The 15,822-nt window shown below is 36.8% G+C and overlaps 5 protein-coding genes across 9 annotated transcripts in view; 2 read left to right on the top strand and 3 right to left on the bottom strand.

Annotated features, from left to right (window-relative positions):
• Positions 1-383: 383 nt before the first annotated feature.
• Polr1c (RNA polymerase I and III subunit C) lies at positions 384-4,195 on the bottom strand. 2 transcript variants are annotated; one of them, XR_011717672.1, is made up of 9 exons: positions 4,044-4,195; positions 3,099-3,330; positions 2,966-3,025; positions 2,696-2,880; positions 2,403-2,587; positions 1,772-1,960; positions 1,355-1,606; positions 942-1,173; positions 384-501 (listed from the first exon to the last, which is right to left on the bottom strand). XR_011717672.1 is itself a non-coding variant. In XM_071701779.1 (8 exons), the coding sequence occupies exons 2-8, from the start codon at positions 3,144-3,146 to the stop codon at positions 1,058-1,060; spliced, it is 1,035 nt and encodes a 344-aa protein (XP_071557880.1). In that variant the 5' UTR covers positions 3,147-3,330; positions 4,044-4,195; the 3' UTR covers positions 863-1,057. The 2 variants fall into 2 exon arrangements, 1 of the variants encoding a protein (XP_071557880.1); XM_071701779.1 differs by lacking the exon at positions 384-501 and having other exon boundaries at positions 863-1,173.
• A 333-nt stretch (positions 4,196-4,528) lies between these two features.
• Positions 4,529-6,433, top strand: LOC139770083 (uncharacterized). Its single transcript, XM_071701781.1, has 5 exons — positions 4,529-4,933; positions 5,059-5,320; positions 5,412-5,619; positions 5,682-5,811; positions 5,911-6,433. Exons 1-5 carry the CDS (start codon positions 4,606-4,608, stop codon positions 6,000-6,002), a joined length of 1,020 nt encoding a protein of 339 aa, XP_071557882.1. The 5' UTR covers positions 4,529-4,605; the 3' UTR covers positions 6,003-6,433.
• On the bottom strand, positions 5,849-8,278 carry Stas (Transmembrane protein stas). Of its 2 annotated transcripts, none has more exons than XM_071701783.1 (4): positions 8,137-8,278; positions 7,521-7,644; positions 7,289-7,417; positions 5,849-7,199 (listed from the first exon to the last, which is right to left on the bottom strand). In XM_071701783.1, the coding sequence occupies exons 1-4, from the start codon at positions 8,183-8,185 to the stop codon at positions 6,692-6,694; spliced, it is 810 nt and encodes a 269-aa protein (XP_071557884.1). In that variant the 5' UTR covers positions 8,186-8,278; the 3' UTR covers positions 5,849-6,691. The 2 variants fall into 2 exon arrangements, with proteins under 2 accessions (XP_071557884.1, XP_071557885.1); XM_071701784.1 differs by lacking the exon at positions 8,137-8,278 and adding an exon at positions 7,991-8,126.
• A 203-nt stretch (positions 8,279-8,481) lies between these two features.
• Positions 8,482-15,822, top strand: part of Wgn (Tumor necrosis factor receptor superfamily member wengen) — a 28,899-nt gene continuing 21,558 nt past the window's right edge. Inside the window, exons 1-3 of one of the 2 annotated variants that reach the window (XM_071701776.1) lie at positions 8,482-8,610; positions 8,708-8,914; positions 15,568-15,759. The gene's annotated coding sequence lies outside the window, so the exon portion shown is untranslated. The remainder of the gene's footprint in view (positions 8,611-8,707; positions 8,915-15,567; positions 15,760-15,822) is intronic. The other variant, XM_071701777.1, reaches the window with a different exon arrangement.
• LOC139770079 (uncharacterized) lies at positions 8,940-11,825 on the bottom strand. 2 transcript variants are annotated; one of them, XM_071701773.1, is made up of 9 exons: positions 11,642-11,825; positions 11,100-11,291; positions 10,903-11,025; positions 10,717-10,827; positions 10,526-10,636; positions 10,328-10,450; positions 10,140-10,250; positions 9,769-10,039; positions 8,940-9,173 (listed from the first exon to the last, which is right to left on the bottom strand). In XM_071701773.1, the coding sequence occupies exons 1-9, from the start codon at positions 11,704-11,706 to the stop codon at positions 9,087-9,089; spliced, it is 1,194 nt and encodes a 397-aa protein (XP_071557874.1). In that variant the 5' UTR covers positions 11,707-11,825; the 3' UTR covers positions 8,940-9,086. The 2 variants fall into 2 exon arrangements, with proteins under 2 accessions (XP_071557874.1, XP_071557875.1); XM_071701774.1 differs by having other exon boundaries at positions 10,340-10,450; positions 11,642-11,823.

Genomic DNA, 15,822 nt, shown 5'->3' with positions numbered 1-15,822 from the left:
TATAACGTTTTCTTGCGAATATTATAATCTTTAATGTGTTTGCGTTTCTTGTCACGCTGATCTTACATATTGATGTAGGGGATCACAAAAAGAGAAAAAGGACTACCAAGTCCCTAACGTCACGTAAATCTAACTAAGAAATTTATCTGTGACTCCCGCTGGTTTTCGAGGCTGAGTTGTCAACTACAACCCGGTCCGCACCAGGCCTTATGAGACCGCTCATTCTCCTTTCCTTTAGATCCCTAGGCTCAAGAAATATTAAGTACCAGGATCTGATCTTTTGCAAGGCATATGTGAGGTGACAGTCAAGGCCTCGAACGTGAGAGCTGTCGACTACCAGTCGGCCGCTTTCACAATGAATCACGCGTCACCCCAGGGGATCATTGAATTAAAATGTCTATTGTTATTCGGATATATTACAGGAATCTGGCCAAAACACAGGATGTATATATAAACATATCGCTTCGGAGACGATCAACAACTATCGCCAGCGTCTCATACCTAAAACATATTTGAGCGAAATGTAACAAAATTGATGATTATTAATCGCGATTATTATACGCAACGCTTTGAGAAATAACGTTTGAGTGATTAATATTGAATCATAATTAAGAGTTTAATGTGAGAACTTTTCACTGATTTACATTACTAATATAATTCTACAAGGAGTCTTAATAAAAGACTTAATAAACTGTCTTTATAAATTATAATTGGAGGGGTAAAAACCACATTGGTGTAAGTCAAATATTCAAAAATTTGACTCACACCTTACACCACTGTGGTTTTTACCTCTCCAATTAATCTCAATGACGATTAATATAATTAATTGGGTTATTTTTATCAATTAATAAGGCATTTAAAATTTAGTAAAATAACTTTATTAATCAATTAAAAATAGATCGTTAAGTTAATATAGATATTACTAATTGGCACTGATTTACTTGCAGAATCTTGTTGTTACTATTCACAAGATGCACGGCCAACTTGCCCGGCGATAAATTTTTGATGGCCACTTTTGATCATTTTTGTCTCACCGAGAAGATCATTTTGCTTGAATTTATTTTTCTATGTTTTCCAGTTCTGCGAGAAATGTTCTGCACTTATTCTTGAGTATTTTAACGGCTTCCGCGAATAACACGGCCGATGGTAATGCTCCCATAGATTCTATGGTGACTAGAAATCAAGAACACACACACAAATCAGTTTATATATATATATATATAAATTTTTCAGCTGTTATAAGCAATATTTTCAACATTTAGTGAAACGTTTGTGACTTAACGACTATAACTTAAACTTTAATTGATTCTTCCTTTTTCGACGATTTCTAGATATCTAGATTATTCGTACTTACAGATAAAATGATCCTTTATCCGACTCAGTTCCACGCAATTTTTTAGTTTATCATAACGATAGACGTTTCTGGTACAGCTGTCGTAGCGAGCGTTTTTGACACGCGCCTCGCGGTATTTTTGACCCGAGTTCGTCTCTTGTTCTACCACTTCTATTACGCCGGGGCTGAAACAGCTCTGCAGAAGATCCGCGTTCTCATCTCTCACAGGGTCGGTCAGCTGAATGGCCGGCAAAAGGCGATATGATGCAGTGGCTAAACAATTTTTTTTATTACGCAACACTGACATAAATAAGACAATTTATTTTGAACAATTCGGAAATCCAAGATATATTTGTCTATCTACGATTAATCAATGATATTTGTATCATCAGAATATGAGTTGTAAAACAATGTTTTATTCACAGAACTCTTACGTACCCACAGGAGAAAATTTAGCGTGATCTTGGCCGATGCCTTTGACTGCCTCCATATACAAGTGGATTTCATGACCGGGACGCATTTTACATATTAATATGTCGTTTTCTAGAACACCAAATTGTTCCGCTCCACGTGGAAACATATCTGCTTGCCGACCTATTGGCACCCATTTAATATCCTTACTGCAAACTGAAAATAGAATGTTGCATGTTACTTTATGTATACCACTTAGGCTGCGTTCGGGGAGCGCGCTATTGGCGCTATTTGCTTATTCTATCCTTGTTCTACACTTGATGAGCGATAGAGATGGAATGATGCAATAACGCTAATAGCGCGCTCCCCGAACGCAGCCTTAATATTATGTTTAGAAATTAGCATAATATAAATCTGTAAAAGCCCATCTCGATCTCATCCCATTTGTGTCTTGGTTTTATAAGAAAATAGCGAGTTAAAAGTTATGAGTAAAGGAGTATGAGATGAATGATAATATAAGCAATCGAGAATCTATATTTATCATTTACATATTCCACTATGATTAAGAAACGAAATAAACGAAGTTAAAATTATTGTAATCTAATTTGTAATCAGAAATTCAATAATAATAAGAAGAAAGAGAAGTCTAGTCAAGTACCTTTGCTATTCCTGTACATATCCTCTGGAAGACGAGAGTTCTTCGGCGCTTGTGGATTCACACTACACGTGACCTTCAACTCATATCTTAGAGTATCTTGATCACTAACATCATCATCCGCTTTTTCGTTGTTCGAAGGATACTCAAATAATCTAGGGTCTGCGCGAAGAGGTATAAGGCCCAATCTTGAAGGCAAAATACATGTTCATTTGTTGTACAATTTGTTGCATAATGTTCACAAAGTAAAAACATTCTATGTAAAAATTGAAAACACTCATTAATGTTTCTCTCACCTATGTGCAAGCAATTCGTCTTGGAGCAAGCTAGTATTATTTAAAATGTACACCTGCTCAACAGCCATACTTGGGACTTCACTCAGAAGTATCCTACGAAATGCATTAGCTAGCGAAGTATGGCAGCCAATTAGATCGAATTCTATTTCTCTGTCCTCTTCGCGTACTATAGTTATCTTTAATTTCTACAATAAGAAAAACATGTTTACTTATATATTTCGATACATATATTGACGCACATGATATATTGTTTTCTTCATGATGTGTTACCTTTATAAATTTCTCGAGTGCCGTTGACTTGTCTGATGTGTTATACGCATATTCTTCAAACTGTTGAAACAAATTTATGTTATATATACATTGCATAAAGTAAAATGTATTAAGTGATTCCCAACAAGCTTACACATTCATGCTCCCTCATAATCCATCGTGGATCCCTTTTCTTCTCCATTGTTACTTGGACACCTGAGGTTTGTAATATTACTGTTTCTTCTTTTCAGTAACAAGTAACACCTCTAGTAACACTCCTAAGTAACAGCTCTACTACTAGTGATTTTTTAATACTTGACAATTTTCTTGACCTGCAATTGCTGTCTTTTGAATCCTTACTTTCGGCATGTACCAACAAACTCCAACTGTAAAAAGATTCTTTTATTGGAATTCTTCAACAAAATATTTCTAAAAAATCCACCAACAATTGAGAATATTAGCAAAATAATAAATATGTAGGGTAGCTTTGACCAAACTCAGACTAACTTAATCAACGATTAAATTGTCAAGTAACTTATCAATTTGGATAGTTATTTTATGATTTGAGGGAAGGAATAATTAGATTGCCGACGACGAATTACAGCCGGAAATTTTGTTATAGATAATTTTGTTGATTGAATTTATCACTAATTGAATAATCGGAGTTTAGTCGATTGAAAATCACTTTTAGGCTCTGAGGGAATAAAGCCGGTTCTACAATATAAAAGTGTCATTTCTGATTGCCGATTGCCAGTTACTGTCGCTAAAAAAAGTTAAAAGTTCGCCAACTCTCTTTTGACAAGCGCAACGTGGAAATAACACTTTTCAACCAGCATGCAGTTGCCATCGTTTGCGACGTATTGTAGAACCGGCTTGACACGGAAGTGGAGCATTATCAGGATAATCGGGATCAAATTTTCGTGGCATCTTCTATCACGTGTACCGGCTTCATAGGCCCCAAGACCTAACCGATGAAGTTACCCAAAAGAAAAACCACAACTGGATTGTGGTTACCACACAACCATGTCTATGTGTCATCGCGTCTGTCAAGCTTTACGGACAACGGGACGATACATCGCTGAAGTAAATGCCGTCTTACCCGAAAAATATTTCAAGTAATGTCGAGTCTTGAAATGAGAATGACCATGTGCTCACTCAAGCCTTCGTCTTTGGTCTTTAATATGCCAGCCAGAACCGGAGCGGTGCTTCTTGGCGCTTTAAAGCAGTATGCAGTATTGCTAGATTACGTCGCTCGATGTCGCTCTTTCTCGCTTTAAGGCAGGTTTTCATTATCGAGTTAATTTTGATTCGCATTAAAAAAAATACGCGTCAGATCGAAAGAATTAAATATCGGAATGCAATTCGAATAAAATCGAAAATAATAATGGTACAAAATTTTACAACTAAATCGCAAAGCAACATGAAACGTGGCGTATTTTGGAAAACAGAAAAAGAGAAAGTGCACGCGTGAGTGGCAGTGAGTGCAGCTGTGCACAGAGGTGCAGAAAGTTAAACGAGAAAGTGCAAGCAAACAGTAGTGACAGCAAGTGACAGGACTGTTGTTGCGCGTTTCAGAATGTAAATAAGAATGTAATTATGTAATTATACAGTAATAACGCGCGACTTGAGTTTTACGCGACTGTGTCGAGAGACTCGCGATTATGGTCGATTTGGACGAATATAGAGAGAGCGTACGACAGATCAGGCGATACGCGGCCGCTCATAATGTCTCAGAGGCGCAAACGTCGGCAATATTTCGAGCTTGTTTCCGACAATTGGAGGCCAAGTACTCGAGAAGATCGAATAAATCATGGAGGACTTTACGAATTATTTTGCCATTCGCCCTTACCTCCGTCGTATTGTTATTTTTATGCCAAAGTTGGTTAAACGTTTTATTTATAAGAATCTCACAAAATTCCATTTACCCCGCTTTATACGTATTGCGCAAAGCGGCTGTACCGATTGTCAGCCTATATCCGTCGTTATCTGGTTTGTAATTCACAAATAATTAACATGTCACATTTTATAATAATATGAAAAATAATAGTATAAGAATTAATATAATATTGGAGTATCTTATTGCGATGTATACTTAGTAATATTTATCACTTCAGAATTGTACGACGAATGGTGCTTGATAGAGAACCCGTATTTCTACGTCAACGATATGGACTGCTGGCCTTGCACCATGGTCCATTCCGTACCAGATCTGACCGGCCACAATATCAGCAGATCCTTCAACGTCGGTATACCATACACTAGAGCGGAGAATAACACGAAGGTGAAGATGAAAGATCTAGTCAATTTATATTGGAATAACCGAGACGTCTTTGACGAAGACGCTAAGAGAATCTCCTCTAACAATGAAACTTTTAAGTTCGTTTCCACACACGTCAATACGATCTACAGAATTTCAAATTGTCCAACGTATCTGATTTAAATTTGTGCGCGTTTTATACTTGTACAGAATTATCCGTGATGTTATGGGCAAAAGATTGGACATGTTCCGTACCGCTTCCCTTGGCACTCACATATCTTGGAGAGTAAACCGTATGAGGCCCAGCAGAATACTCCGAAAGTTATTTCCAAAGCCAGCGGAGACTCCGAATTGGTGGAGTCAAGGCACTGAAAAATATTTTTTTATCGATGAATCGAGATCACCGCCTTACTCGTTGGTACGTGTGAACCATTCTCATTGTTGTGTCTCGGCGATGACGGTCAATTTGTAAATTTTCAGCCCAATCCTGAGTGCAGCAATATCGTAATACGGTGCGCGGCTGGTGCAAGACTGATGAAAATGATACCAAGTTCAGAGTGTGCTCAACATTGTAGATCTTCGACCATTTTATTGTCCGCTGGACATACACGTGAGTATTAGAAACTTTACAGAATGATCCGTACTCATTTCTTTATATATTCTTTATATATTTTATTTATATATTATTTTTTTCTTTTATGTTCTTAAGTATGGTACAATTGGTGGTATTGGAGACCCGTGAGTCTACCAGTGTACAATGCTACTGATCTTTCTATTGGTTATTTAACTTCGTTTTGTTGATATCACCGATAGCAAGAACATGTGGATATGTGCCAAAACGATCCAGCCAATAACGATGAAGCATATTTAGTAAAATTTATATGTTAAGTTTATCTTGGATATCCCTTTTTTATTTATTTTAATTTCAACCCTTGATATATATTCGCGCATATAAGATTTTTTGCAGATTTAGATTTCAAGTAAAATATTATTTCTGGTATAATACAATGCATGAAATAAAAAAGAAAATTCAGCAGCCTATCAATTAGAATAGTTCCTGAGATCATCTCCTGACATATTATCTAAAAAATATAGGCATATTTGTGACACTCATAATAAAATAAGCCGGTTTTCGCCTATATTTGGTTTTCATTTTTAAACGATGTTTTCACATAATCTAAGACACACTTGTAGAAATAAATTACAAACAATAATAAATAAGTTATGCGGAAGTTGTGCTCGCAGGAATTTGTCATGCTATCTCGTATGCATGTGTCCAACTGCAAATAAATGCATACACCGTGTGAGAAAGTGTCACCGGCGGACCCTAATCCCAACATTATTTGCATTTGATATAATTTTTTTTTCAATTTCCTAAGAAATTATCTCTATCTATAGAATATTCCACTCCACGAACGCGATCGGAAAGCTTTTCTCATGTAATATCAAAATGTCACGTTGAGGGTATCGTCGATAGAACGTTTCGACGTTTATTCGAACTTCTTCTTGAGCTTCTGCTTGTATAGCACAGGTAGTAGAGAGAACAACGCGAACACGCACAGTATGATAACACTGTTCCACGACCACGCGTCTCTCGACGACGTGAGATTGTGCAACGTTTGGCCCGCCTGTATGGCGACGAAGGAGGGCGGCGCGACGCCGAAGAAGGTGCCGACGGTGAACGGCATCATCGGCACACCGATCACAGGACTGGCCAGATTGATGAACCAGTTCGGCAGTAACGGCGTCATCCGCAGGAACAGCATATAGTTTAGCAGATTATCATGATGCTTGGTCACGATGATGGTCCATGCTCTTGCCTTTTCCGGAAAGTATCGGTACAGCAACCGTCTGCCCAGCAGCGAGGACAGCAAGTAGCACAGGGTGGCGCCGATCGCGCTGCATGTGCAGACGAGTAGTAGGGCGATCGAAAAGCGGAACAGAAATCCGGACAGGATTGAGAGAAAGATGGAGCCGGGAATGGCGAATGTTTGCAAGCTATTGAGATGTGATGTAAGGAACACACCGTGTACCTCAGTGCGGCAGATTAAAAAACAAAAATACATGATTAGAGTATTCAAGGATACAAGATGTAAGTGATGAACAATCCCGCCATTACTTGGAAGTAATATAAATCCTTATATCGTTCCAACAGTTTCCCCAGATTCTTGGCATCTTCTATGTGAAGCGGCAGCTTCATATATTGCCTTTCGTCTCTATGAAAGAAACATACAAGGGATTCATATTTATGTTCCGATAAAAAACGTATAAAGCGTGAATGCAAAGATATATGGATAAACGGCTCTGTTTGGTTCTTACTTTTCTAATTCTGGAAAACTCGTATATACATAAAATAACGCGGTCAATGAGGCTACAAAGATGAGGCCAACAGTTATTACTGCTCTTCTTGTCGAAACTTCATTATTGGCTGCTCTGGGCACTCCTACAAAGTATATAAGAAGAATTTTACATATCTAATATATAAATATACTTAATTCTATTCTATTAAATATATGTATTTAATATAAAATTGAATATATACTTAATATAAACTTTAATATTTTAACTTATTAAAATTTTCGTGAACAAAGAAGTTTTTAAAAGAAAAGAATACACACATCATATTTAGATTTCAAAGCAAAAGAAAAATTAAAATACACTGGATTAAACATTGGAGTTATTCAAAGAGTACATAAAACTCATAATAAGTTACATATAAATATAATAAATTGTGCAGATACACGTGGATCTACCGAGTTTTCTATTCGAACTATCATCGAGTTACTTACGCGCTTTTACACGTGTCACTTCGCGTCGCGCCATTTCTGATATACACGCACGTTACACACTCGCAGACCAACACGTAAATCGCGCCACTTCCCGACACATTTCTCATTTTCCCCCTGCAAAAAACAATCGCGTGATCCTGTCTCACCTGATTTCACGTTAGCCTTCGAGCTCATCGTTCGCCTTTCTCCGGACATCGCGAGCTCGGTTTCCAATCCGCGCGTCTTCTCCGACAGTCTAATCTTATCTCAGTGCATATCAATCATGTGGATACACAACTGGCATGCAATACTCGCGTCAGAGCGGCTGTACGCTGTGCTGTGAGTAGGCGAGAGAGACCTTCGAAACACAACGCCTCCGTCGCCTCCGATAACAGCCTCCGAAAATCAGCTGACAGCCTCGTGCCTCGTGTTGTCTTGGCATTGGGCACGTTTGGCCATAGACTTACACCGTAATAGAGAGATAGGCTCGCGCGCTTCCGTTGGAGGCGTGAAGATAATAATAAGAGAGGACAATAATTGCACAGGTGATGAGAAGAGAAGGAAAGAAACGTGGACACGTTGGGACACGTATGGACGTAGGAACGAGTTATGTGGCTTGAAACGAGGCGAAAATTACAAAAGTGAGGAAATTTACTACCGTACCTACGATTTCATTTGTCAAAATCTAAGTCTATTCACTTTCGTAATTTATTTACAAACAATTCCTGTCCTGACTAGAAAAAGATAGATATTGGCCGCAATCGCCTGCTGTCCTTCTTGCGCATTGAGACACACTTTGGACTTGCGTCGTGCAATCTGTAGATATACTATATACTGCTATAGTATAGGTTATAGGTATAGGTATACTATAGATCGATGACCTGGACCGAGCACATTTCCGCGGGGCTGTAGCTTGAGAGGAAAGGAGAATCTTGATCGATCAAGGTGACGATTAATTACACTTGAGAGGGGAGAGGAGAATAAAAATATATTGTAAAAGATATGAACCATGATATTAATTTCACGGTCTCGTTCCCATTATAATAAGTGATTCTTATTTTTTCGACTTTGAATTCTTCTGTTTTTGCAGCCTTTTGCATACAATCCGACGACAATGTCACTCATCGCAATTCGATTGTGAAAACTTCTTATTTGTTTTACATTTTCCTTTAGAATTTGGCCTCCGTGATGTAACCTTGTAATTCTGTAAAAATATTTTTTCAGAATATTATATTTAATAGTTTGTTTTTACGATTATTAGTAAGGGATTTTTTAAATTAAGAAATTCAAGTTACCCCCCCCCCCAAATAAATTAAATGACACTAATAATTTTTTAATATAAAATCATTGGTTTTAATAGCACGTTTTTGTAGACAAAAGATGTTTTGTGCTCCGCACTTTTTCTGCAGTTTTATAAACGTTTATTGCATCAGCAGACGATGACAATAAGCGCATCTCTTATTTCTTACATAATTTAAGATAGGTACTACTCTATTTTTAATTTTTTAAAGTTCAGAATAAATTGTATCACTTTTCAAACATTCCATACAAATATCACACTTTAACGTTTCTCTTAAAATTTTACTATAGCACCAGCAATGTACACGTACATTTTCCTGCATTTCAACAAACTGTTAATATAATATGAAATATGAATTTTAAACTGCTTATTGTGACTAGCCTATAAATGCTACAATGTAACTAGTTTCTTCAAATCTTGATACATTGTACTCGATTAACGATAGCAATCAGCAATTAATTGTAACATAGCCAAATATAACGATACCACAGTTCCTTACCTGTATCAAATCCAAAGCATCACGAGAAAGAAGTCCACGTTCTTTAAGATAATCCATCATTTCTTGTAAATTTTCTACTTTTGTATTTAAATATCTGATTTTGTCATCAAGCTGTTTCATTTTACTCTTGGTTTTCGTTAAATATTTTTGAAAGATGCACCAAGTGTCATTTGAAGTAAAATCTTCTCGGCGTATGTCTCCGACATATCTCGGAGTCCACAAACGCTTTTTGTTACTTTCAGGCTGACCTAAAAATAAAGTATTCCTTTTCCTGAAAATAAAATAAAATTAAAACCATTTTATTTGTCTATATAAATTATTTACAGTATTTTTTAAAAATGTGTAAAAGGTACAATTACATAAAAACCAACCTCTTTAGCTGTTCATCTCTTGCAATCTCATCATCTATTACAGTTTCCTCACTATTTATGGATTCATGTTCTACATCTGATGTCACGCTTGTACATAGTTCGGTGTCATTTCTAAAATAATATACAAATATATATATATATATATATATATGTTTGTATACATGTGAAATAGATAAAACAATTATTACATGAAAACCAACCTCTCCTGATATTCATATTTTACAATCCCATTATCTATTATAGTTTCCCCAATATTTGTGGTTTCATGTGTTACGTCTGATGTTACACTTGTATATAGTTCGGTGTCACTTCTAAAATAATATATATATAAGTATGTATGTGTGTGTATATGAAACAGATAAAACAATTATTACGTGAAAACTAACATGCTTAGCTGTTCATCTTTTACAATCTCAAAATCTATTGCAGTTCCTTCAATATTTGTGGTTTCATGTGCTACATTTGATATTACGTTTGTATATAGCTCGGTGTCACTTCTAAAATAATATACGTATATATAAGTATATATGTGTGTGTATATGAAATAGATAAAAAAAATTATTATGTGAAAACTAACATGCTTAGATCTTCATCTTTTACGATCCCAAAATCTACTGCAGTTCCTTCAATATGTGTGGTTTCATGTGCTACATTTGATATTCCGTTTGTATATAGCTCGGTGTCACTTCTAAAATAATATACAAATGTACATGTGTTTGTATATGTGTGAAATAGATAAAACAATTATTATATGGAAACCGACCTCTCTGTGAATTCATATGCTATTGCTTCATCTTCTGATGCCACGCTTGGCTCCGTTTTAATATTTTTACTATCTTTATCTTCGTCAGTATTTTTACTACTAAAAGTGCTCTTGGTATTTTTTCTAAAATATAAAAACAATATATAGTATCGTAAAACTGTGTGTGTTTTTTTATTGTGTACTTATATGAAATATACTCAGTGCTTCTTAGACTTGGTAGTACAGATGGACAAGCTCCTGGTTTCAGAAATCTTCTGATATCATTGCCATATATTTTATAAATAAAATCAGATTCCTGGAAGTGCTTGCTGCAAATTGTACTCGTTGGTCGTAACGTGCAACCAATAATTGAAAACCACTTGGCTCTAACCTCTTCATTTTTCGGTAACCTTAAAAATAAGTTTTAAAATAGTTAATTTACCTATAAACTTTCATAAAAAAACAAACATTTTTACATATAGTCAATTTCAAAAATAATTTTGTTACCCTGATTAAAAATTTTATAGCTAAATTAATTTTTGATATATTCATACGTCTAATTTAAAAAGAAAAATATTTATCATACAAATATTTTACTTCAACAACTGTATTGAACTTTATTTTATAATTTTTACCATAAAATGTGAAAAATAATAAATGAAATATTTCTCATTTTATCATGTATTATTCATATATATATATATATATATATATATATATATATATATATATTCTACATTTATAATATAAATATACTTACGTGTGAAGGGACACGTTATCTTCTTCTCCTTGTTCTTTTTTACAAATATAGCAATAACAAACCATTTCTATATATAGAAATATATTTGTGCATTATAATATTACACTTTCCGCAACAAATAGGACACACGTGGACAAGTGAACCACGTCGATAACCATGTGATCGCTTCTCCTCTTTCCTTTTCCCCAACAGTAAGTCCCACCAACTACATAATTAGACAAGGAAAAAATACCTATCACGATTTTTATTGGCCTCTCTTACTAATGCCGGCTTCAGCCCTTAATGGATATATATTCGCAATCAGTCTATTTAATAGGGAAAATAGATGCGTTCTCTTTAGCTGCATTGTTTATTATTTTTCATCATCGTTTCGCAATTTTTTCGCAATTAAATGGAATCATGTATTCATTTATATACGCTACACATTCAGATTATTCAGATGCAGAGCGAAACAAGGGAGGGCAAGAATTGAACCAAAGAAAACACAAAATATAGAGAAAACGAATCTAATACAACGTATCAATAGTCAGTAAAGTAGCGATGGATAAAATTAATTTTTAAAAACATTCTTTCATGTAACTCTTCACCGTTCCATTTGTGCCCCTGATGGAGATATTAACCATAAAATTAAAAAAAATTAAAAATGAAATTTATAGTTAATATGCGTTATGGTTGACACATAAAACGCTTCTCTACTCTCTTTTTTTTCGTTTCGAAATGAAACCATTTTAATGACCGTTTAATTATGCAAGGAGGTATTTGTAACGTTTAAGGGAAATAGAATGCGGAATTTGTTTAAAAGTTTGCCTATATCGAGATGAATAATATTATAATTGTAGTTTGCGATGCGACTCGTACGATATATTTCAAGCGCGCCCGACAGTTCTTTTTTTACTCCTCGATCGGAATTATGAAGAATATTCTCGTCTATTTCGGTACTTCCTTTCCTTTCCTTTCTTACCACTCTGCCGCTCTTCGGGCAGTTGAAAAGTGGAAGCCACGAGACTTCACGCGCACAGGATACGATTAAAATAATTTCCTTCTTGGCGACACTCGATTGGGATGGGTTAAAGATCTAATTGGTCTTGCGCATTTAAAATTGTCAATTTTGGCGTGAATAATTATATTAAGAAAAGAAACGGATGAAATGTTAATAACGTTTATGTGGGTCAGTTTGAGAAAATTTCTAGTTTCTAGAATTTCTAAAGCAGGTAAAAAATCACTTCCAAATTGTTCGAGGAATCCAAGTGTGGGAAAGGGAGAGAAATTCGGGATACTCGTATGTGAAATTTTTTAAATCTTAATAACTGTTGTCACATTATTAGGATATTGTTAATTTTTTTAATTATCTTATTCATTTTATTTCTTCTGTAACAAGGCCTTAAAATATTGCGTGTTTCAGAAAGTAAAGGATCTGGTGCGAGGTTGATTTAAATTTTTTCTATCTTTTTTCAAGAATTATACACAATCTAAATAATTTAATACAAATAAATATTATACATAACTTAATATACTACAATTAAACTTATACGTAAATTATATATAAATTTTATTTACATATAAAATATTAAATACATATTTATATTTATGTATATATATTTAAATTAAAAACTGAGAGGGGGGAAAAAACTAGAAAAACAATACTTAGACCATCATTGCGTTATAAGTCCCAAATGTTCCACATTTGTTGTTAAAGCGCGATTTGTTAATATTTCTATTTCTACATCTTTTCGTTTCTACATATTTCCCTTTGTAATATCTAATGTGATACAACCGTCGGCGATATTTGATACAATAACGTAGAAAGAAATACGGAAGCGGCCGGAAGGAGGGAGAGAGAGAGAAAAAATGAGAGAGCGAGAGCAAAGGAAGTAGGTAAGCTCTCTCCTTCGTGCACCGACGACAGACCATCTCCAGATGCTGTCTACCGAACTAAACGCAGCAAACGCGTGTCAAGATCACGCCGGGGGTGATACTTTGGGACATCCCGCCGTGGGAAAAGACAGGAAGTGGAAACGTGTCCTGGTGCGAACCCGTAGGAATTGCCTGGACCGACTCAGAAGCGGACTCGACGATTCAAGTAGATTCAAATTGCATTTTTCGTCGCGGTGCTTGGACTAAAAATAATTACGTAATAGAGATGTACCCGCATAATATTAGGTAATATTAGATAATATCCCAGACAGCACCATGTCCGAAATTGTGACATAAGACGTCTTTTCGACGTCTTTAAGCCATCTTTTAGACGTTTTATGTCCCACTTTTGGACAAGTGTGCTGTATGGGATGAAAGACAAAGCAAGAAAATTAAAAGGTAAAAGATACCAAATTCCGCAGTGATATTAAGTTAAACCACACTATATTAATTAACAATGTACTAGCAATATAAAAGAATTCAGATATTAATTATATATATCTATATAGGATGTACTTACTTCATTTTTCAAAGATAAACGTGATAATTTTGAGGCAAAGCTGTAATTTAGGATTTAGAATACACGAGCGTGTGGCGAATAAATTTAAATTAATTCAAATTTTGGCCTATAAAACCAGGCCTCGAATCGAGCCTGGCGAATCGTCGATACAATTTGATTTCCGCCCTGGACGCTGCTAGCCCTGTTGGCCGAGAGGCTTCCGAGAGCGATAACGCGCGTACGTGTCTACGCTTCGTCACCGTTAACTAGTCTCGCTTCTCCACCCGTTTCCTTCCGTTTCCCTAATTCCGTTTCCTGACTCGTAACGCTCGGCGGGCCCGGCGCGGGCGGCGAGCGCGCGAATAACGATCGCCGCCGTGAACGAAACGATATATTAAAGCCCGTTCGACGCGCCGGGGCGCGGGAATAAATTTACACCTGTAAGTCCGGACGTTATCGCGCGATCGCCGCCGGTAACGAGCCCCGCCCGCGATCAGGCACCCGAAATGATAGAGACCGACGGGCGTTATCGCCCTTGGCCGATCTATTATGCAATTCGGCATGGCGTGCGCGCAATTTGCGCGTTCAGCTAGATTCGCCGGGCTGATTAAAGTGCGCGCGCGCGCGCGCGGGGGCGCACGATCGCGCCGGCCACGTGCTTACCCACGTGCAGCGACGATAATTAGCCAGGAATGCAACAAAGTCGTAATGAGATCGGGTTTCTTGCGAGAGATCGCGCGGGATACGTTACTCCGGAGATGGTTAATAATGCCGCTCGATATAATTAGACGCACATATCGCGCGCTAATATCTAACGGCGACGGCTTCCTGGTCAATTCGACTTGAGAGATGCGCTCTACGGTCTTACCTACGGTGTACGATCAATTTTGCCAGGAGATTTCGCGCGAGGAAAACGGATCGGAAAACAACGAGGCGAATTAACGACAGCATTTTTATTTGTAGATCGGTCTGTTTGTCAATTTAAATCATTGATCGAATTTAAGTGATATTCTACCGAATGTTCTCGTTGAAAAATGGAAAAGTATTTGACGGGAAGAATGAGTCACGTGGACATTATCTGGACTGGTTACGAATCCGCGTTAGAAGGATTAATTGATCAAGACTGCTTGGGACTAAAAAAAAAAACTTAAAAGTGACCCTGCTCTGTCTTTTCGATAACCGAATATATAAATCTTCCTTTATAAGATAATTATTCCATCAATGTTCTATTTTACTCGTTTTCATCGCCCTAGCAGAATTTCTAAGTATCACGTGAAAATATCGCGTGTGAAACTATTGCATAAAAATAAATACAGTTTCAAAAGTAGCCCATCAAACTCGATACGCGTTGTAATCTACACGCTACAGTTACGAGGTGAATCATACTGTTTTACACTATAGAGCATATCTATCACAGCACAATAATATTTTTTCGCTTTTTTCCCTCCGTGCGACGATTTACGTCAAATTTATTAAATTGATAACAATCGTTCTTTCTCCGTCCGGATCACAGGTAATGAGAAGCGACCAGCCAGTCAGCCATCAGCCAGCCAGCCACAGCCAGTCGCTAGTTCAACATTCCGCTCGGCTCTAGGGTTAATACCACCGTGGAATGCAGGGGAATCGAGTTAGGAGGGGCCGGGAGGACGCGCTGGACCACTCCGCGCTCCGAGGCTGTTATCTCCCGCGGGTTTAATCATCTCAGGTAAGAGAGGAGATCGTGCGCTTGCGACGTAAGGCCGCGGAGAGCGGCGCAGAAACCTGTCGG

This window comes from Temnothorax nylanderi, unplaced genomic scaffold, assembly GCF_030848795.1.
Source record: "Temnothorax nylanderi isolate EJ_2023f unplaced genomic scaffold, tnyl_v1.0 TNYL_tig0027_pilon, whole genome shotgun sequence".
Lineage (NCBI taxonomy): Eukaryota > Metazoa > Arthropoda > Insecta > Hymenoptera > Formicidae > Temnothorax > Temnothorax nylanderi.
The sequence above is the reverse complement of the archived record's forward strand: the minus strand, read 5'-3'. Positions and strand labels throughout refer to the sequence as shown.